This window comes from Melanerpes formicivorus, unplaced genomic scaffold, assembly GCF_026170545.1.
Source record: "Melanerpes formicivorus ecotype bairdi unplaced genomic scaffold, bMelFor1.0.p_v2 SCAF_2, whole genome shotgun sequence".
Lineage (NCBI taxonomy): Eukaryota > Metazoa > Chordata > Aves > Piciformes > Picidae > Melanerpes > Melanerpes formicivorus.
In genome coordinates, this window is record NW_027142354.1 from 17,638,641 (window position 1) to 17,661,821 (window position 23,181).

Here is a 23,181-nt window from a genome sequence, read left to right on the forward strand (position 1 = left end):
CTTTCATGGGGAAATAAAAGGGAAGTGTCCGACTTGCGGCGCGGGGCCGTCTGTTGTTGGTGGGTTCTGTGGTTTCCCCTGGCAGGTTTGCCCAGGTCAGCAGCTCCCCGCATGACCCGGACCAGGGGGTGGCTCCCTGAGTTCCCGGGGGCAGGGCAGACCAACGGCCGCCGTGCTCCACCCGGCCTAGAGCTGCGGGGGGAGCACCAGGCGCGCAAGGCAGGCCGGGAGCTACCCATATCCGGGAAGCCCTCCGCGGCGGAGACACCGACAAAATGGCGGCGCCGAACTGAGAGGCCTGTGGCGGCGGCGGCGGGCGCTGTCGAAGGGACCGAGAGGCCGCTGCCGGCATTGCGGAGGGCCGTGACGGTCGTCGCCGTGCGGGCGGGGCGGGTTCTGTGCGCCCACGCCCGGGGCACTGCCGCCGCCGCCTTCTCGCCTCAGGTAAATCCACTGTTCCGCAGTGGCGAAGGGGGGGGGTGGGGCAGCGGCAGGTCTGAGGAGTGGCCACGGGTTGGGGGTGAGTGGCCGGGACGCGACCACGACGCGGGGACGATAACGACCCTTCTCCGGGACGGTGGACGTTTCTGGGCCAGTTTCGCCCACCCGGGAGCGTGCGGGATGTGGTCATGTTGTCTCTTGCTCCCCCGCCGGGAGTTGGTCCTCAGCAGGCAGCTTGTCGCTCGTCAGGGAATAGCTCCTCGGGAGGTGCAGCGGGGCCGGTTGGGCCTTTGTACTGCCGGACAAGGGTCCCACCACCCCTGCGGTGGTGGTTGGCCGCTCTTATCCCACCGGCCTGCGTGGGAAGCGCTGGCGATGCGGGCAGACGAGGGCTGGCAGAAGATCGGCCTCGGGTCACGGCCTGGGGCTGGCTGGGCGACAGGAGCGCAGGTGTCCCGGTGCTGTGGGATAGCGGCGGGATAGTCGTGATTGTCGTATGTCCGACGGTGGTAGCGGCGCTGAAACCTTCCGTCGGTGGGTGGTCCTGCTGTACTGTAGGAGTTGCCCCGATACCTGTCCGTCCAGCGTAGCTTACACTGTGGTCTTGAGTGGCTGTCCTGCTGGTAGACGTAAAGATCACTCTTACGTGTGCTTGTGCTGTTGAAGATGAATAAGAATATACATAGGAAGAGCTGTATCCTGTTAAAGGATATAGCAGAGCTTAAGAATGGAAACAATCAGATCAAGTGCACAATGTTCCCAGTGTTCAGTTAACCTCTGATCCTATCCAGCTCAGCTTTCCTTGACTCTATGTAGTTGGTGTTTATTTACTAATTTCAGGGTCCACTCATCTTACGCAAACTTTTAGCACTGGAAATGTATCCTTTGGCAAATTGCTTTATGGCTTAATGTGCTGTTATCCGAACGGTTTCCTTTTGTTGATTTGAATCAAGCCCCTAGAAACTTTATTTTAGTTCCCAAGTTCTTGATTTATGTTTCCTGAACATAGAAGTGTTAAGAGGATGTATAAAGTAAGTTATTATAATAGGTATATGAGATTGGGAATCAAAATAGATCAGTGTGTGGCATTCAATACTTAATTGGTAATACAAGTATTTGAAAGTATGTTCAAAACCGCTATGAGATAAGAAATGTTATAGATCAATTACAAAGTTGGGTTGTTGGTTTCTCCCCTCCCACCCCCCCAAAAAAAAACCTTGGAAGTCATTAACAACTTTATGCAACCATTCTGTACTTTCACTCAAATGCCTGTTTTTAACTGCAGTCTTTCATGATTATACTGTAAAAATACGAGTATTTTTCTTCCTTACAGTTTGACCTGTAGAGGAAAACACTTCTTTCCCCCTGTATTTTGAAAATGAATAAAAATCTTGTTGGCTTTTTGTTTAATTCCTTTAAGGAAAGGGAGAATGTCATCAGCAGAACCAGTTGTATTAACTAACAAATCTATCATTGCATTTAATAACACAAAACTGCAAGGGGGAATAGACATCAGTTTGTGTTTGCTAGTTAGAAGTACAAAACTGAGACAAGTTAGTTACTGAGACTGTTGCTTTAAAACTATGCAAATAGCTGTGAAAAGAGGTGACTTCTGAATTTGGAGGTTCATATGTAAAGCAAGGTGAATTGTAGTAATACTTGCTTTCTTGTACTTCATTAAACTGGAAGGCCAATTTAATTGGATTTCTGAGCAGTTAGACTGTAGTTTCACATACACATCAAAGTGTGCTTACCCATCACTGCTGCCAAAAGAAACAACCCACCAAAAAAAGAGAGTAACTTTATCTGAGTAAGTTCCTTAGCTTGATTCAGTCTGTGTGGCCTTACAAACGATTACGCTGGCACTAGTAAGTAGTGGGAGATAAGTGGACTGGTTTGCACTGGTAAAGTTCTGTTTCTGCAAAAAAAAATTGTGTGAAAGTGCAGCTTCATTTTTCAAGACCTCTTAGTCCATATCCTGTTATACTGAAGTTGCCAGAAAAATAATAGCTATCAAACACTTGATGATATCTATTGTCCTAAAGTTTTTAAAGTGCTTTAGAAATAGGTTCTCTCAGTTTTGCACCTAAAGAAACTGAAGCACAAACTCTTTTCTCTTTTTTTTCCCTAGGTGGTAGACTCTAGGTCTCCTCATTTATAGCTTAAGTGTCCTGCTAATTGAACTGTGATTTCTGTTAGGGGTGTTACATTTGTTTATTTCAGCTACCTATAGTGTAACCATGTAGGGAATATTGAAATACTAAATGAAATTATGGTGAAATACTTAGGTGCAAAACAACTGTTTTCTCCTGATTTCCAGGCTTTGGAGCTTGTTAAAAGGAATAACTTCTGTCACTAGGTACATGTATGGCATGAGCAATACCAACTGCCAATGGTGAACTAATCACACAGTATCACAGCATCACCAAGGTTGGAAGAGACCCCAAAGATCACTGAGTCCAACCTGTCACCACAGACCCCATGACTAGACCACGGCGACCCCACCACCTCCCTGGGCAGCCCATTCCAATCATTGCTTCTAATTTTGGCTGAATTTGAGCAAGTCATCTAGAATCCTTCACCAAGATAATTGTCTTTGTCCTATATTTTGGGATGAGTTTCTGGTAGTTTCACTTTTCTGGACAAAAGTGATTCTTTCAAGTGGTGTTAGCATATATCCTCATTGCTTGGGTATCCACATGTCTTTTGAAGCAGGAAGAAAAGGAGCATCCTTAACAAAGCTGGTAAAATGGTCTAAATATAGTTACTCCATTTTCTTTGGAAAAATTCTTTTTGATAAAATGTTTTCACTGTAGTTTTAAACATGGCATGTTTTAAAAATGATTTTGAAAGTGGCCACAATGAACATTTTAAATTCTTTCATGCTGTACTTTCTGATGAATCTGTATTTAATATTTTGAGCAAAACTTCACTGTTAAAGTTCGCTTACATGGCTCATTCCTTATTCAGTGAATACTGAAGAATTATATGCTACCAGACTGGGGGAAAAAGCTATTTGAATTTGCATGGGGTTTCAAACCTGTCACAGGGCAAAGAAAACTTGTGGGTGGAGTTGTAGCACCTAAGATTTAGATAGTTCCATTAGAGAAATTATATAATTTCTTAACTGGCTCTTCAAAGAGAGTGAGATTAATTGGATGTCACTTGTGTTTCTTTATGCAGTCTATATTTGTGTATTACTTCAAGCTTTCAGGTTTTATTCATATGCGGGTAGCGTGTGTATTTAATTGATATAATTGGCATGTGTATTAGAAAGTCAATTTTCCTATTAACTCCTTGTCATATTCTTCCTCATTCACTAAATTACTCAGTGGCTGTGAAAAACCATAGAAGCGAAACCTGCACAGAGTGACTTTTATGTAGACTGTCTAAAATAGATGGCTGTTTAATTCCTGCCTAGACAAAAAGATGCTTGCAGTGTCTGAACCCTCAAAAATAATCCTTCAGAAAACAAGGAATACATATGTTTCAGACTTGAGAAACAGAAACCAGAAAATAGGAACATTTCAGTATTGCTTTTGTTAGGCATTACATTATAGTAAAGGAACAGTGTGAGTTGATCTTACCATTCTTCTAGTTGCCTGTGAGGAAAAGACAGTGCTGAAGTATGGAATTTTTGTATTTTGTGCTATCTTTGTAATTGATCTTCCTCTGGAACAGTAGAAGCTGTAAAAGTTGTACTTTGTGATATTCTAAAGAGGCAACTTCTTCAGGTTTCACTTTAGTTGCTCTGTCCTTTGCCATATCAATTACGCTAGTTACAGCATTCACTAGTGCACAGCACGAATGAAGAGATTTGAGTTCTCTGCAGACACAGGCTTCTTTCCTTGGTGAGTTGGCGCTTTCAAAGTGTAAGTGTTTTATTTGGCTTTGGCAGAAAGTTCTGTTTCCCTTACCAATATCACAGTTACACTCTCAGTGAATTTGATGCTTGGGTTGTTAAATAATGTTACAATAAAAAAAGCTTGATTGAATTGTCTTTGTTTTCTTCCCCTCCCCCCCCCCCCCCCTCTGCTCTCATCTTCCCTTAGGTAAAATAAATTTTAAAATTATTGGCAAAGACTGGTTCAAGGAGACTTAAGCTAAGAGACTGTGATAGTTGTAGAAAAGTGAATCCTTGAACAGGTTTAAATGGCCAGTGGTACAAGAAATAATGTGTGGATGAGCTAGGCAGGTGTTTACCTTTTACATGCATGTGTGCTAAAGAATGGATAAAATCATGGTAATTGTATCTTCTTACTGGTGTACTTTGTAATCCTCACCTCTATCTCTGTGGATCTTGATGTCAGAATTGTTAAACAGCTAGAGTATTTGGTCCATGTCTTAGCTAACCAAGTAGGTGAGTTGGCACCTTCATCTATAAGTGTTGATGGAGAAAATGTGGGTGATGAACCCACATCACCAAGCAGAGAGGCAAGGCAAAAGAGCAGTGATTGGACAGCACACGCATCAGTTCCTATCTATTTTGAATGCTTTGTCCACAAGACTAAATTCCTTTTTACTCTGTCCATATCCCTTGTAATTCAGGACTAAACGTTTTGACTTGAGGCACCTAAGCTGTATTTTTGTTAACAGACTACTTAGAAGCCCAGTATAGTTTGTAATTTAGGTTGAGTAAGGAGTTTAGCGTGCTTTTAATATCTATAAGGGCAGTGCTGCATATGAATGTTTCACTGCCACCAATGCTACTTTGTGATTTTTAGCTGCTGTATACATAATGGGATTTTTTTTTTCTTTGTTCACAGGACAGCAGTTTTGGGTTGTGACATACTCCTGCACTACAGGAAGCACTATTTCACAGTGAAGAGCCACTGCTTTCACATGTTCTGAAAATACCAGCCAGTCTTCCTTGAATTTTGGTGTGTGCAAGTCTTTGGTGGAGGTTGCATATATACATGTTTTCATGAAGAGAAGCGAGAAGCCAGAAGGTTACAGACAAATGAGGCCTAAGACTTTTCCTGCCAGTAGCTATACTGGCAGCAGCCAGCAGATGCTACAGGAAATACGAGAGAGCCTCAGAAATTTACCTAAACCCTCGGATGCTGCTAAAGCTGATCACAGCATGGGCAAAATGTTATCTGAAGATCCTAGACAAGGCCGAAATCCCCCCAAGTTTGTGACATATCATAAAGTTTTGCAGGAGATAAGAAATTCACTTCTGCCTTTTGCAAATGAAACAACCTCAGCTGTCAAAGGAACATCAGAAGTTAATCGACAAATGCTGCAAGACTTACAAGCTGCTGGCTTTGATGAGGTGGAATATTTTGTTTTCAAGAATTGGTATTCTGCTAACTATATTAGTACATATTGGGGGGAGGGGATGTTGGTCATGGAATTTTTGAACAGCACATCATAAGCAAGATAGCTTCTTCAAATTCTCATAGATTTCTAATTAGGACAGTGAAACTGGTGGTAATGGGGGATGATGAAAAGGAATAGAAGGGTTTAGTGAGGCTTGACTGTTGTGCATTTTTTTTTGTTTTTTTAAGCATTTTCTGCAGTTTGTTCTATATAGGTGTAGATTGAATTATTTAGGTCATTTAAGGCAGAGATCTGAACTCTCTGGAATAACGATTTTTGCCTCATAATCAGCATAATTTTGGATTATGCTGACTTAATATATTGAGTAAATATGACCATGTTAAACTGAAAGACAATAACAAATACTTCAGAAATTAATGCACTTTCTACATCGGTGGCTTATAGATACTCAAATTTTGTGGAGTAAGAAATTTGTCTACTTTATGCACTTTGTCAGATACAGATAAAATAACAAGGTGTGTGACAAAACCAGTTGCAGAGTGTCTTTTCTGCAGTATACTCTCAAGACAAAAATGTCGAGACTCTAGAAAACCTTGGACATAAGTAATTTTTCTGCTGTTATTTTCACTATAAATACAGTAAACTAAATAATCTTTTTTTTAATCACTGACTAAACTTCTTCCATTGATTCACTTTAATAACTGAAAGGAGTCTGAGAAGTGGTTTCCAGGAATAAAAAGTTACCATTTCTGTGGTTTTACTAGGTTACACTGCTTTTAGTAGACCGGCTCTGGAGTTCTGTTGGCTGTGATGCTTTGTTATTTGCAGAAAGATCTACCTCTACCAAGAGTGAGCATCTCCAAAACTGTAGTCTGACTTTTCTTCTACAGTGTCCCAGTGTCAGGTGCTGATACTGGTTTTCATTTTCTTTTTGCTCGCTTATGTACACAGTCCAGGATTTTATAATGATAAATGCTTTTGTAATTTATTCCTGCTCTGTGATTTGTTGCTGAGGTGTTGGGGGTGCTGTTTTGATTATTTATTTTTTTTTAAAGTATATCCATTCTCAGATCCATTTTTATACATGGAATCTGCAGTTGTTTTTGCAAACTGAAAAATGGTATGTAGCTGGATAATAAATTTTAGTTTATTAGTTATTAAACTCCAGCTACTCTAAGGTATCGTAAGTTGATATTTTTGTTGCAGCCTTTGTATCTTGAAGCCTTTTGCTCCTACTCTTTGTGGATACAAGTGAGAATTCCCAGGACGCTTGTGGTTATATAGACCTTTTTTCTAGCAGCACCAGCATAAGCCATTTCTGCTATGTGTTCACCCACAGCTATATTGCTGCAATAGACCATATGGTATTGGCTCCTGACCACTACTGGGAACAGATACAACTGAAGTAGGGATATATTTTTCTTTTTTTTTTTTTTAAATAATATATCAAATGTAACAAATGTCCTGGTTATTTCCCCTTAAGGAGTAGGTTCTATTCAGGGTTAAAGAATCTCATCAGTATCAGGTGTATATATAGATAGTAATGTATCTACTTACAGTAATCATGGGAGAATGCAGTTCTTAACATTTGACTTTTTAAATTTTATTTTAATAAAAAACAACTTAAGTAGCTTACAGGAAACCTCCCTTGCTTATTGGGATCAAAGTTCAGTGTTGTGTGTAAGGTGATATTCTTCAAGAGACTGAGTACTTCATGTAACATAGATGAACAAAGTTTTTGCTCTTCATCTAGAGGGCACAGGGATCCTTTGGCTCTTACCTGCATTGTCTGGTTAGTGGAGAAGGAATTGAATTTCATCTCAAAATATTGCTGATTTTGTGCTTTGAAATTCTGTGTTTCTGTCTTGGTGATGTCAAATTGTAGGTTTAGGTCTGTATATTGTAGAAATACTTGATTAAAAAGGAAATAAATTCAGTTGTGAAAATTAAAGTTGGTAGGTAGAAACACATGATGGGTCCTATAAAAGTATATTCAAATTGGAAATTAAATTCTCAATCTTGCCTAACTATAATAGTAGAAGTGTTTCAGGGGTAACTGTCTTGTGAAGGAGCTATGGGGCCAGAATTTTTATCTGCTTTCTGCAGCAGTTGCAGCTATGATGACCTTTATGTGTTTTAAATTTTATTTTTAAATCTCTTTTAAGCTTTTTCTGGTCACTGAATTTAGTTATTGTTTCTGAAAGTTCTGTGTTTGTAGGTTTAAAAATGTATATAAGCATGATGAAAATACAAATGTGGATTTGAATTTGAAATTGATACTGTCTCCCCTCTGAACCGTCTTTTGAATGCTGTCATACATAGGTAATCTGTTCAAACGTAATGTGAACTGATTGCTTCAATATGATAAAGTATGGCCATAACAAATCACTAAAGACTGTGTGTTTGATTATGGAAATTTATGCTTTGGGTTTCTTCCAGACAGCTGAACAAATCCCATGCAATATAACTGGGGGAGCAGTGCCTCATTTTTAACCATCTCTGAAATTCTGCTTCTGCTGCATGAGTCTGATCTCATTCAAGTTAGGGAAAATGTATTTGACTCTGTCAGTCTCATTTTCCATTGACAGATTTGGGGTTGACCATCAGATCAAAAGTTGTTTGTATCTCTAAGAACACAGAACCTAAATATACTGCAAAAACATAAAAATTTTGCCAAAAATGTTGTTGTCCTCAGAAAGAATTCTTAGGTAGGAGTTAATTAGTTAAGAAAAAGTCATGCTGTACTGAAGGAGAATGAGTAAACCCCAAGTTCTGAATTTCAAATTAGGGTATCTTCATGAGCCAGCAGTGTGCTGAGGTGGCCAAGAAGGCCAACAGTATTTTGGCTTGTATCAGGTATAGTATGGCCAGCAGGAATAGAGAAGTGTTCTCTACAACTACCTGAAAGGAGTTTGTAGTGAGATGGGTGTTGGTCTCTTCTCCCTAGCATCAAGTGATAGAACAAGAGAAAATTATCTCAAGATGCACCAGGGGAGGTTCAGACTGGATATGAGGAAAAATTTCTTTACAGAGAGTGGTCAGGTATTGGCACAGGCTGTCCAGGGAGGGGGTAGAGTCACTGTCCCTGGTGGCATTCAAGAAATGTGTGGACACAGCACTTTGGCTCATGGCTATGGTGATCTTAGGTTGATGATTGGACTAGATGATCATAGAGGTCTTTTCCAACTGAAACAATTCTATGATTCTGTAGTCCTCCATGAGCTAACTTAGGTTGGAAGGGACCTCTGGTCATCATGTAACAACCTGTTACCTGGGTAGTGCATACCAGTACATATGAGCAAACTTTGCATAACACAAAGTGACACAGTTTATATGTCAAACTACAATGCTTCAACCAGTTAACACTGTTCCTGAAGATCCAGACTATGTTAGTGTTTTGGAGGATCTGTTGTGAAGTGAGCATTTTTAAAATTAAGTCATTTGTGATAAATCAGTTTGGCCCTTTGGTAAAATTGCTGGACAATATTTAGCTAAATAATTGTGGGGTTTGGTATTTTTTGCTAGATTTTGTAATGAATTTAATATTTTCTCTTTAGGATATGGTTATACAAGCTCTTAAACAAACTAACAACCGTAGTATAGAAGCTGCTATCGAATTTATAAGTAAAATGAGCTACCAAGATCCTCGTCGGGAACAGATGGTTGCAGCAGCAGCAAGACCTGTAAATGCAGGTATGAAACCGCCAGGTAGGTGTACCCATGGTAACTCAGTAACTCACTGACAGAGGAGGTATTGAGGCACAGTTTTTTGCTTTGAGAAATAGCATGTGAAGTATATAATGTAATTATTCTAAAAGAGAGATGCATTTGACTTGAATTTTTTAAAACATTTCATTTTATAACTGTAGTTCTAGTATTGTATGTAAGTGTTTTATACAAAGAAAGGCATTTAGATCTCATTTCAGCAATTTTTGTTCCGCATTGGTGTGATGCCCATGTTTTGTTCTCAGTGTCAGGTGCTATTTAGAAGTCAGTGTTGAGCACTGAATTCTTGCTTTATTTATTTGTCTCCTTTTTTACACATTCTCCCACACAGCAGTACTACGTATGCATACTTCTGTGCATATGTACCTTTTTTTGTGTGTGTGTGTATGTATTTACATATCATATGGCTACAGTATATGGATGTTGAGATGTACTGTTTCAAGATCCCTCTGCCTCCTTAATTTTGTTTCATTCCAGATTTTGTTTGTATGATTTTTAAGGCAAAATTCATGTTTCTGTAGACTTCAGGAGGCAGACTATAGCTTTAATGGTAATATTACTATTTGCTACTTGCTGTTGTTGCTCTCTTAACATCTGCAATCACATTTTTAATACACCCTGGTGTTTGCCTTTTTTTTTAGTAGCATACACCTAAACAAATATTACCTTTTAAGTGCAGCAGAAATACTGAACTTTAATTTGATGGCAATTGAGTGTTCAGCTGCTCGCTTTTTAAAAGTACATTTTAAATCAACCATATACATATGAGGAAAAATTAGTAGTCAGGAGTAAGAAAGTACAGCATTATTTTTATTTAGTCTGTGAAACAGGATTAGTTGGTGATTGTATGATACTGGTAGATAAATGCCACCATTTAACCACAATTTTCCTTGTAACTTGCAAAGTTAGAGTAATGAACAAATTCTTTTACTGAAGATACAGTAACCACTTGAAGACTTCCAGTGGTTACAGCACTGTACCTGTTTACAAGTATCCCAGTAATAACACTGTGAAAACACTGCATGCACTTTCAGTTTCTTGCATATTATTTTGTTTCTGTGCTGCACAATAACATCTGAAGAGCAAATACATAGCAGAGTTTGGCTCTGAGAGTTGTACTTTCATACAATTTTAATCCTGTATCTACAATGCTTTTATTCATCAAGATGTAACTTAAATTACTCAGTCAAATGTCACAAGCAAGGAATATATGAACTGTATTCATACAAGGGTGTAAGTGAGCTATTTCATTTTGCAGCTTCAGATAAATTTTAAGACCGCTTTAAGTGTTAAACTGGAAGGAATAGCAATGTGACTAAACCTGTTTTTCTGTGCTATTGCTCCTTTGCCTTTGTGCTGAACATCTCTTCTGAAACTTGCTTGTATGCATGATTAGAAATACATAGTATGCCTAATAATTTTGCATATTACCATTCTTTTTCAATTAAGAATTGAGTGCATCTGTAATTGAAGCAAAATGCACCTTCAGAAAATTGCTTTCTAAAAACTGATGCTATGGTTTAATTGCATTTTTTCTAACTCTCATATCATGTACTGAGCATGTTACCATAGCATACTGTGTATTACTAGATAGAGATAATTTTTTCTTGTGGAGTGGGTCATGCTATGTCAGAGAATTCCCTTCTTGGTTCTGTAGTAGTTAATGCAGAAGAGTAAAATATTCAAAGCAGTAAATAGAAATAATTTCTAATAATGCAAGTGCTGTGTTTTCTCCTTGTAAAAGCAGGGACTGTACAGCAATCAGTTAACCGCAAGCAGAGCTGGAAGGGTTCTAAGGAGTCCTTGGTTCCTCAGCGGCACGGCCCTTCCCTGGGAGATGGTGTAGTTTATCGCTCAGAAAGTCCCAGCTCTCAGCCTGATGTAGGAAGGCCTTTATCTGGATCTGGCATTGCAGCATTTGCTCAGGCTCATCCTGGCAACGGACAAAGAGTGAATCCTCCACCTCTACCACAGATAAGGAGTGTCACTCCTCCTCCTCCACCTCCTCGAGGACAGACACCTCCTCCAAGGGGAACTACTCCTCCACCTCCTTCCTGGGAACCAAACTCTCAAACAAAGCGTTACTCCGGAAACATGGAATATGTCATCTCCCGTATTTCTCCAGTGCCACCAGGAGCATGGCAGGATGGTTATCCACCTCCACCTATGAATCCTCCACCCATAAATTCTTCTGCTCAAGGTCAGAGAGGCATGAGTGCTGTCCCCATTGGCAGGCAACCAATAATCATGCAGAGTTCTGCCAATAGCAAATTTAGTTTTCCATCAGGAAGAGCGGGAATGCAAAATGGCAGTTGTCAGACAGAGTTCATAGTTCACCAGAATGTGGTATCTGGGAGCTCAGTGAGTCGCCAACCACCTCCCTATCCCATGAATCCAACTAACAGGCAAAGTCCTACAGCATTACAGATGCAGGCAGGAGGATCTGCTCCTCCTTCAGTGTACACCAATGGGAATCTTCCTCAGGCAATGATGGTGCCAAATAGAAATAGTCACAACATGGAACTTTATAACACAAATGTAGCTGGAATACCTGTATCCTGGTCACAGCCTTCCCCTGTGCAACCACAGTCATCACCTGGCAGTGGTCATGACTTGCCTGCATGGCAACCCAATGTTCCAGTACGGTCAAATTCTTTCAACAACCATCATGGAAGTAGGCAGAGTCACTCTAGCAGCTCTCAGCCTTCAGCTACAACAGTAACAGCTATAACACCAGCTCCCATTCAGCAACCAGTAAAAAGTATGCGTGTGTTAAAACCAGAGCTACAGACTGCCTTAGCACCTACCCACCCGTCCTGGATGCCACAACCGGTGCAAACCATGCAGACGATTCCCTTCTCTGAGAGTACATCTGCAAATATGGCAGTTATGTCTTCAGTTGCAGAGGCTCCAAATTACCAGGGTCCCCCACCACCCTACCCAAAACACTTGTTACACCAAAATCCTTCTGTCAATCTGTATGAGACAGGACCTAAGCTCAACAAGGAAGAACCACCTATTTTATCCAAGGAGGATGAGAATGAGAAGAACTATGAATGTGTTGATTCAGCAGATAAAGAAAAGAAACAAATCACAACATCACCTGTTCCTGTTAGAAAAAACAAGAAGGATGAAGAAAGAAGAGAGTCTCGCATTCAAAGCTATTCCCCTCAAGCTTTTAAATTCTTCATGGAGCAGCATGTGGAGAATATACTCAAGTCCCATCAGCAGCGCTTGCATCGGAAAAAACAACTAGAGAATGAAATGATGCGGGTAAACTCTTCCTTCTATCTAAATCTATGACTAGAATGCTTGCCATATGAATTTTAAGAACTATGTCTTAATCATAGCGTGCTAAAATAGCACAGCTGAATAGAATACTGTCATATATAGTGATATTGAAGTCTAGTTTTAGCTTTTGTTTGAGATACGGCAAGTTCTTCATTGCTTTATGTACCTCATTGTCATCTTAGAAATTAAGTTTTTTAAGTAGGAATTTTGATTATCTAAATGTAGTTTATTTGGTATATGTATGATAAAGCAGCAGAAACAAAATCATTACCTAAACTGAGTTTTGACTACATGGCTCATAGCTTTTTGTTATGGATTCTATGTAATCCTGATTAAGTTATGCAATATTTTTAAAGCTTTTTCTTCTTAATTAAGAAGAACCAAAACCACTATACAGACAAGTTAGTAGACTGTTAATGCACTTATATAGTCACTGAAACAGTGATACCTTTTGCATTCTGCAGTTGTTTCCAGTTTTGGAAGTTCAAATCAAAAAAGACTAATATTTAGAAATCAGTTTAGTTTTGTGTGGTGTTTTTTTTTAATGAAAACAACATGGTACCTTCTGCCTAAGTATTTTAGAGTCCAGGCTGCAAAGGTACCTGTTCAGACGAGGGGTAATTGAATGGGATAATAAAAATCAGACATAAATAAAAATCCACAAAATCAACTTCTTCATGCTTATATTATGTCAGTGATCTAACTCTGGAATTTGAGTGTTCTATTAAACCAAATCAAGTGGGTGAAAACCGGAACTGGTGTGTGTATAGATAGATATATATGTGCGGGTGTGTAATTTCAAAAGAGAAAATAGTAGTGAAGTTAAGATTTTCAGAAATGGAAGTTTGAGATGTATCACTTATGTTTATTTCTTGACAGTTATAGTTGAAATTTTGACATAAGTATGATGTACCTTTTGATTTATTCTATGAAAAAATGTGTTTGGCTTATGCCACTTTACCGAAGTGCTGATTTTTAAAATCCATGTTTTCTTACGCTTTGAACACTCTTGTGTGAGCGGTAGTGCTTTATAAGTGTTTGCTTAATCACAAATATGTAAATGTTAGCAAGATTTCTTCCTGGAACTCTTTCTAGATCTTCATTCTTAGTCTTCTCTCTTTCCTTTTCACTTTCACTAACAGCTGATTTAAACTGTTAAGGTGTGGGAAGCTTTCCTGAACTCTGTAGCCTCCATCCCTGTGTAGACAAGTAAGATCCTGGAGCAACAGTATTTATTAAGAATAGCATGATACCTTTTTAGAGGGCTTTGCATGTAATCCTGCATCAAAATTAAGCATGAATTTATTTTGAATATTTTTGAGAAATGCAAGATTGTAATTAATGTGGATTTGAAAACTTCACTTTCCGTTCTTACTGTGTTGTGTTCCATAGTATTGCAAGCATAAGTATTACTTACGTGAAAGCACTGGTACAACTTGTTTGACACTGGAATTGAATGGTGTTTTAAAGGAATTGAAGCCAGCAAAACTAAACTAGGAGGAGTCTGGGCTGGAGTAAAATGAGAATACTTAGTGTGTTTCTTGTAGATAAGGATTTCCACGCTGTAGGTGATGAGTTATGTGTGGCTTGTGAGTGTTTGAGCTGTCAGAATGTTAGTGATGTTGGCTAGAGTATCAAAGATGTTCATTCAAGACAGGGTATGTGTATACTGATGGAAGCCAAGAACTGATACCATGGAGAGGAATTAGCCGCTTCAAAGAAATTGCTCTACTAATTGCTAGAGTGGAGAGCAGTACAGAGGAAGTGATAGAAGTCCTGCTAGAAAAGAGGGCCGCATGAGTCTGGTTTGTGTAGCTACACAGCAAGACACGAAAGTGAGAGTTGCGTATTCCCTCCTGCAGCTGAAATGCCACTGATGTGGTCAGAAAGTTTAGTGACTTCTGTTACAGGTAGTATAGAAAGCGGAAGCCTTTCTTTCAGCAGTTCCTTAGTTAATCCTCAGCAATTTAGTGCTCCTAGGCATGTCTTGGTTTCCCTTAACTCTGGAAATAGAAGCAGGGAGGCAGTTGATGCACACTGTTATTCCCATAAGTATTATTTGCAGTGTTTTTTATCAGCAGTTTGTAAATTACCCTTTCTGTTCTTGACAACGTACTCCCTTCTCAAGAACCTTCTGGTGCATGGCACCTGGTGCATCTTGCTGTTGAAAATGATGATGTTTTGTTTTGTATCACTCCTATGTTTTCATAGAATCCTGATGTGTAAATTAAAACAAAACAAAACCCCTTTAAGTATTTTCTCCCATGCTTTATATAAGTATTTGGTTTGCTTTGTTTAAGCCTTGTAATAGAATTAAAGGTACTGTTCACTCCTCAGATTTAATTCTGTTTGCTGCACAGGTTGGATTGTCACCAGAAGCCCGAGACCAAATGAGGAAAATGTTGTGCCAGAAAGAGTCTAATTATATTCGGCTAAGAAGAGCTAAAATGGACAAGTCGATGTTTGTAAAAATTAAAACCCTGGGAGTTGGTGCATTTGGAGAAGTATGCCTGGCAAGAAAAGTGGATACTAATGCTCTGTATGCCACAAAAACTCTGAGGAAAAAAGACGTCTTGCTTAGAAATCAAGTTGCTCATGTTAAAGCTGAACGGGATATCCTTGCAGAAGCTGATAATGAATGGGTGGTTCGCCTGTACTATTCATTCCAAGATAAGGACAATTTGTACTTTGTAATGGACTACATTCCAGGAGGTGATATGATGAGTCTCCTAATTAGAATGGGTGTTTTTCCAGAAAATCTGGCACGGTTCTACACAGCAGAACTGACATGCGCCGTTGAAAGCGTTCATAAAATGGGCTTCATCCACAGAGATATTAAACCTGATAATATCTTGATAGACCGGGATGGACATATTAAATTGACTGACTTTGGGCTCTGTACAGGTTTTCGATGGACCCACGATTCAAAGTACTACCAGAGTGGTAAGAGACATATGAAAGGTTTCTTTGTTACTTTGTTGATGTCTCATTCTTTGACAGATATTAATAGATGAGTAGAAAGATACAGAATACAGAACTAACCAGGCTGGAAAAGACCTTCGAGATCATGAAGTCCAACCTATCACCCAACACTATCTAATCAGCTAAATCATGGCACTAAGTGCCTCATCCAGTCTCTTCCTAAACACCTCCAGTGACGGTGACTCCACCACCTCCCTGGACAGCCCATTCCAATGGCCAATCACTCTTTCTGTGAAGAACTTCTTCCTAACATCCAGCCTAAACTTCCCCTGGTGCAGCCTGAGACTGTGTCCTCTTGTTCTGGTGCTGGTTGCCTGGGAGAAGAAACCAACCCCCACCTGGCTACAACCTCCCTTCAGGTAGTTGTAGACAGCAACAAGGTCTCCCCGAGCCTCCTCTTCTCCAGGCTAAACAGCCCCAGCTCCCTCACTCTCTCCTCATAGGGCTTGTGCTCCAAACCCCTCACCAACTTTGTTGCCCTTCTCTGGACATGTTCCAGCAAGTCAACATCTTTCCTAAACTGAAGGGCCCAGAACTGGACACAGGACTCAAGGTGTGGCCTAACCAGTGCTGAGTACAGGGGCAGAATGACCTCCGTGCTCCTGCTGGTCATACTATTCCTGATGCAGGCCCAGGATGCCATTGGCCCTCTTGGCCACCTGGGCACACTGCTGGCTCATGTTGAGCCACCTGTCAACAGTGTTCCCAGGTCTGTGCTGCTTTCCTTCTTGAATCCAACTACGTGTCTGTACACCACCCTCATTACAGAAAGTAATGTTTAGTTAGAGCAAGTTTGTCAGTGTGAGAATTGATTCCTTAAGGGAAAAGGAAGGAGTTGTGCTGCTATAAGCTTGTCCCATTAGTGGTTTCTGAAATTTGGAGAGAAAATAACTGCACTGGAAAGATAATTACACAGACAAAAGCCCTAACTCTATTTTGAAGATAGGACAGGTGTTTTAAATGTAGTTGTAATTGATTACTTAAAGCAGAAGCTAAAAAAAAGAGCAAAAAAGAAATCACACATCTGGCAGTGATAAAATACAGATTTTCTAATAACCTGGTCTTAATTTTAAAATTTAAGAACATAGTTTCAAAAACAATTCTAAAGTTACTTTTGACTTGTTTTATCTAAATGGCCTTTACCTTAGGCCAGACTGCTACACAGTCTCTGGAGAAAAGCTGAAGGATTCAATTCTGATTTGATTTTCTGAAGCTTTAAATACTGGGGGGCTTCTGTTTACATAGCAGCAATAACAATATAATGCTCTCTTCCCACAATTTGGTTATATTAAGAAAAAACCAAGACAAGATGAAACTTGGTGTTTTTTTATATTTATGCCAAAAATTAACTTAAAACCCCAATATCCTCAAAAGTTGGCTAAAAGCCCAAGTGCCAATGTTGAGGGCCGTTTTAGCCCACGTACTGAATGTTGGAAGAGTCTATGTAAACAAAAAATGTTGACACACAAAATTTCAGACTTGATAAGAACTAAAGTAATCTTCAATTTTGATGTCTTTCTCACTCAATTATAGGTGATCATGTACGTCAAGACAGTATGGATTTCAGCAATGAATGGGGTGATCCAGCAAACTGCAGATGTGGAGATCGGCTGAAGCCACTCGAGCGTAGGGCTGCACGTCAGCATCAGCGTTGTCTGGCTCATTCCCTTGTTGGCACACCCAATTATATTGCACCAGAGGTATTGTTACGAACAGGTAATGCATTTTTGTACTGCACCTTCACTGCAAAGTAACTGATACTCTGGTAGCTTGCTTCAACTTTCTTACACTGCCGTTTTTCCCCAGTGTATACTATTTTGACAAAAAATAAGTAGTTGTTAATGTGTAAATTTTAAACAAGTATTGAATAGAATTCTCTTGTGGACCTTTTATTCTTAGAAATACAAGATTAAAATTATGCTTAAGCTTTGAATACCTTTTTTTGACTCAGGTTACACACAGTTGTGTGACTGGTGGAGCGTTGGAGTAATTCTCTTTGAAATGTTAGTGGGACAGCCTCCCTTCCTGGCACAAACGCCGCTGGAAACACAAATGAAGGTAACTAAAAGTCTAGTATTAACAATGTGAAAACACAAGCTTGAAATCTACACAGTCTTTCTAATTTGTAATTAAATCAAAGGTGTTTTCTGAGAGTGCTACTCTATCCAGACATGTTGTAAAAGAACAAAATTTTAAACTTTAGCAGTGTAGATAAGCAGTAAATGAAATTCAGGAGTCAAGTCTATAACTTTTATTTGATCATGCAGTAAACATGCTAACTAAAAACATCACAATTCAGATCTCAGCCATTCCCTTTCAATTCTTGCACTTGTTTCAGTTATTATTTTCACTTTCTTTTCTTCTAATCTAGCATCTGAATGTTCCTTGACCACTACTTAACTTCTGTGCCTGCTTATCTGCAGAGGATTCCCTTTACTGATATATCTGCAGGTTCTCAGCACATAAAGGGGGAGAAGCAGCAGATGACTGTGGCTTCTCAGGGTTATTGGCAGCTCAGGGCCATTGGTCCCTTCCTTACTGAGCCCAAATTGTTTCAGAGAAGCCACCAGGGCAGTCTTCTGAAGGGGCTATTTCTGCAAAGCATTTAATTCGCAAGATAGTAGTTGGCTCAAATGTAAAGCAATATTGATTTATTTGTTTGTTTGTTTGTTTTGTTAGTAACTTTAAATCTGTTAATCTTCCCAATCTATAAAATGAATTAAAATCCATTTCCCTCCACTTCTTTTCAGGATTGTAATCTGTGTACCAAATCTCAAGTGCCAGATGCTGAATTTTATGGTATCTTTGCTGGTTTATAGCAGGAGTATTCTGTGCCAGGCTCTAGTTTAGATTTGGAACATGAATGAATTTTACATGGACTTTGCTAGATTTCCAGACAAAATATTCCATGTTTCTGAAAGAGCAGCTTTCACCAGTACATAAAGGGTGACTACCAGGATAATGGAAACTCCCTTTTTATGAGCAGTCACATGGAAAAGACATGGGCTATTAGATACAAGTTGCTCCTGAGGAGATTCCAGTTGGAATTCAGAAGAAAACTTTTCAAAATGAGAAGAGTTAGACGTTGGAATAATCTCCCAAGAGAGGCAGGGGATTCCTCTATATTGGTCAGTTTTAAGATTCAGCTTGACAGGGTGCCGGGCCATCTTGTTTAAACTACACTATCGCCTAGAAAGGTTGGATCCAGATGATTCCTGGGATTTCTTCCAACCTGGCATTCTGTGGTTCTGTGATTCACGATTTTTTCCTCTGGTGTGAAAACTTAAACATGTTGAATAATTGCTTTGTGACTGTTGGAGGCTCTTTATTGTCTTGTTTAAATTTTCACTGTGGTTTTTTTTCCCTTTTATGAAATTGTGCATAGAGTAACACCTCTTTTTGCTTTAAAGGTCATCAATTGGCAAACCGCACTTCATATTCCACCACAAGCAAAATTGACTCCAGAAGCCTCTGACCTTATTATTAAACTCTGCCGAGGACCAGAAGATCGTTTAGGCAAAAATGGTGCAGATGAAATAAAAGCTCATCCATTTTTTAAAACAATTGATTTTTCAAGTGACCTACGGCGACAGGCTGCTTTCTACATCCCCAAAATTGCTCATCCTACGGACACATCAAACTTTGACCCGGTCGATCCAGATAAATTGTGGAGTGATGATGATAAGGAAGGGAACAGAAATGATACACTTAATGGGTGGTACAAAAATGGAAAACATCCTGAACATGCTTTTTATGAGTTTACCTTCCGAAGGTTTTTTGATGACAATGGCTACCCATACAACAATCCAAAGCCTATTGAGTATGAGTATGGTAGTAACCAAAACTCAGAACTGCAGTCAGATGATGATGATGAACAGGCAGGTAGAGGAGTTCAAAATCGTGACCTGGTTTATGTTTAGTAGAGGAATAAATATTGAAGCCGAAATAGACATATTTTGCAGCTGCAATTTTTGAGAAGTCTCTAAGAGAATTGAGAGAAGATTGCTAGAATAAATATGTGTATGCAGTTGGTTTTTTCCTGTTTTTTTTAAACACTGAGAAACTGCATCTTCTATTTCCTTCTCTGTACATTTCGTTTTCCCCAGAATACAGGGAAATCCTCTCAAATATTAATTTATTCCAGCATTGATAATTTTTTAATTTTGAAGAGAGTGATGTTAGATTCAACAACAAAAACAAAAAAAATCACTTGAATTTTACTATCAGTTCTCTGTACTCAAAGTACTCAAAATAGGAAATTGTGGTCTTTTTCTTTTTTTCTATGATGATGCCTGGTTTCTATTTGTACATATACTGCATAAGTTTAGAAAACAAACTTCTGCTTCAGAATTCTTAATGCCAGTTTTTCTTTGCATTGACCAAATGTAAAACCTACTTTACACTAATAAAGTTCTCTGATACATTTCTAAAGGGGGGGAGTGGGAAGCTGCTGTACCTTCACTTCTGACTGTATTTAGGCTAATTATTCATAGTGTTGGAAAAACTGAGCCATTTATCTGGTTAAATGTTTCCAACTGCCCTGGTAGAGCTCAGCTTTGGAAAAGAAAGCTTCCATCTTCGTTATAATGATTGTTAAGTGATAAAGCATTAGAACTAGTTTTTTATTAAATAATAATTTAATTTTACATTAGTAGTGCTGTAACATGTGACTCATACTCTCAAAGCAGGACTGCTCACTGGGAAACAACTTGGTTGTCTCCTGTCATCAGTTCTGTAGTAATGAGAGAAAAAGAAGCTTTAGGAGAAACATTTTCTGAAATCTAGTTTGATTTTTATGAGTACAACCAAACTGTAAAGTGTGTACAGTTTTGCTTTAGATGGTATCTTTTAGTTTGAAAAACAAATTCTAGAACAGCTTCTTTATTATGTTTGAGATAGTAATGGGAAAAGATTATAAATGACGGCTTTTTAGACTATTGTGTAAATCAATTTCACTGGGCTTTAAGTTTTCCCTTACAATTACACACGCAGTGAGGAGAAATGTCACATGCTAATCCATCTGAGCCATCAATGGTCCATCTTTCACAGTCCAAACCAGAACAGAGTTAGAAACTTAAGGCTGTCTGCTGCGTTCTGCATTACTGTTTTCAGAATTTCCTGCAGCAGATGAGGAGACACCCCCTTGGGTCTTGGGGTGAGAGCAGACGGGATGGCAGCCCTCTAAGCAGCTTCTGTGAGACAAGACCAGGAGTTAACAGTGGCAGAATTATGTTATCTCTGTCTCCTCCTTTCTCCTGAAGGCTAATGCAGTAATAAAGAAAATGCACTTCATGTCTTTTAAAACATTTCTCTTTCCTTGGAATTGAATTCCAGCGGATAATCTAATGATGCCTGTAAGCATTATAGCTTTCTTAAAATACTATTTGTGCTATTGCACTGGCATTGTGACTATCTAAAACTCAGTAATTCGGTGTTAATAGGAGTTATTGCAGCAAACACCAATTGCTTGGTGGGAAAAGTAAACTAGCTGGTTTAGGAAATTCTCATGTGCTTCTGGCTATTTCTTCCCTTCCTGTGCTCCAATTCAGTGCCCCTCTTTTTGTGCCAGTGCAACTGTAAGTTATACTGTGCTGAGTACCAGATCAGTGAAAAAACCTGCTTGGTGTTTAGTATTTGGAGGCTTCTTCCTTGTAAGCATGTTCACTTGACTGATCCAGATTCCAGTATGGTTTTAAAAATTATTTATATTGTCATAACTGGAGGAGGAATGAATTGCAGTGAAGAGGCTTGGCAGCAGGGAAACTTCTTAAATGGACTTGGTCGCAGGAGAAAATGTTTGTGGAAGTTCAACCCTCTGTGTGAAGTTCTTATCATGGTTAGGAGGTGGTTATGAAACTTTTTCTCAAGCAGATAATTATTTTATATATTGAAAATGGGTTTGTAGCTTAATAAAAATAATTCCTGTTCTGTCTGCCTGTTCTGCAGTTGTTGAGATAGTTTTTAAGATTTCATTTAGCTTAAATATTATAAAATGGGTGCAGTGTATAACTACTCCATTTTATGTATTATGTAAAAAAGATGATTTTCCATGTAAATAAACTTTAAATATTATCCTCTGTCATAGTAAGTATTCCAGTAAAACTGGTTTACTTGTTTTTGGAGTAAAGTATAATATATTACTGGTTAAAAGTAATTTAATCAAGCCTGCCTTACCATTTGTGAAGTGTGCAGAGAAAATTATATGAGTTCTTCATTAAACTGACTGTTAAAATTGCCTTTTTATCTGAATATTTCTCCTCTGCCTGCATTATATTACAGTATATTCCTGTTTAACACAATAACTGATCTTTAGCCAATGTGTTTAAAAAAAACTAAGGGTCCTGTAAAGGTACTGTAATTCTATACAAAGAAACCCAGTTGCTTTTATTAGAGGAAATTATTGAGTCTTTTAAGGACATATGCAAGTAATGAAATATTTAATATTATAATTTTAAAACAAATACTGGAAGAGCTCATGTCTTCAGAATTTGGTAGATGCTTCTGGCATTTTCTGTTATTTTGTGTTAGAAGTTGTAATATACCTTGTTTGAATTTTGCCACCTATATGCTGCAGTATTATGTATCTCCTTGCAAAAATGCCGTGTGTTCAGGTCCAAGAAAGTTAGACAAGAATGTTGTCACAACTATCCCAACATGCTATGCCTTACCCATGTTTTGAAACTTGATTTTTCGTATATAGATCCAGAGTCTGTTGAGATTCTTCATAGCTGCTGCTTAAAACATGGGTGTTTCACTGGTGACCTATGATGGGGATTGGTTTGTACAGGCAGTAGAGAAGAGAGGCTCTTAGTCAGCAGCTGTGGAATTCTGCAGTGAGTTTTCAGGTTACTTTCACTTTGTAAAGCATGAAAACAAATTTCTCTTTTATGTGCCCTTGTATACATGTTAATTGTATTTATAAAATGTTCTATAATCCTATGACTGTGCTGTAAATACTATTTGATATTCAGTGGCATTCTATCCTAGGGCAGGCCCTCTTGCTGTATCTTTTCTATATGTGATTTGTAATAGAATCTATAGCTAGAAAGTCTCTTTGAGACATGTATCTTCTGCTGTTGCAAAGCTGTGAGTGGGAATGATTTATTTAGACTCCTAATATTATTCAGCTAGTTGGCAGTGCAGTGGTGGGTTCTTAGATGGTGCTGCTGTCACCCAAGATACTATTAAGCTTTGGTTTCAGTTGTCTTTGGTGATTCAGGTCAGATCTTTAATGTTTGCTTTAATTCAGCCAAGGCAAAAAGATAATAAATTTGGTCAATGTTGTAGTAAAATCTTTGAATGCCTTAAGATGCTCTTGATCAAGGCACTACTCAAGTGTACGGATTTATATATATCTATATAGATATTCCATGTGTGTATATGTACATATTATGGGGGTTTTTGTATTATAATATCCTTCTGACTGTCAATTCTTTTGGATCCTCCAATTAAATACAT

The 23,181-nt window shown here is 38.9% G+C and overlaps 1 protein-coding gene across 6 annotated transcripts; it reads left to right on the plus strand.

The window, feature by feature from the left end:
- Positions 1–253: 253 nt before the first annotated feature.
- LATS1 (large tumor suppressor kinase 1) lies at positions 254–23,019 on the plus strand. 6 transcript variants are annotated; one of them, XM_068152076.1, is made up of 8 exons: positions 254–444; positions 5,208–5,716; positions 9,282–9,432; positions 11,195–12,723; positions 15,102–15,684; positions 17,257–17,439; positions 17,675–17,781; positions 19,134–23,019. In XM_068152076.1, exons 2-8 carry the CDS (start codon positions 5,366–5,368, stop codon positions 19,641–19,643), a joined length of 3,414 nt encoding a protein of 1,137 aa, XP_068008177.1. In that variant the 5' UTR covers positions 254–444; positions 5,208–5,365; the 3' UTR covers positions 19,644–23,019. The 6 variants fall into 6 exon arrangements, with proteins under 6 accessions (XP_068008177.1, XP_068008197.1, XP_068008206.1 ...); XM_068152096.1 differs by having other exon boundaries at positions 11,198–12,723; XM_068152105.1 differs by having other exon boundaries at positions 9,282–9,417.
- Positions 23,020–23,181: the final 162 nt, after the last annotated feature.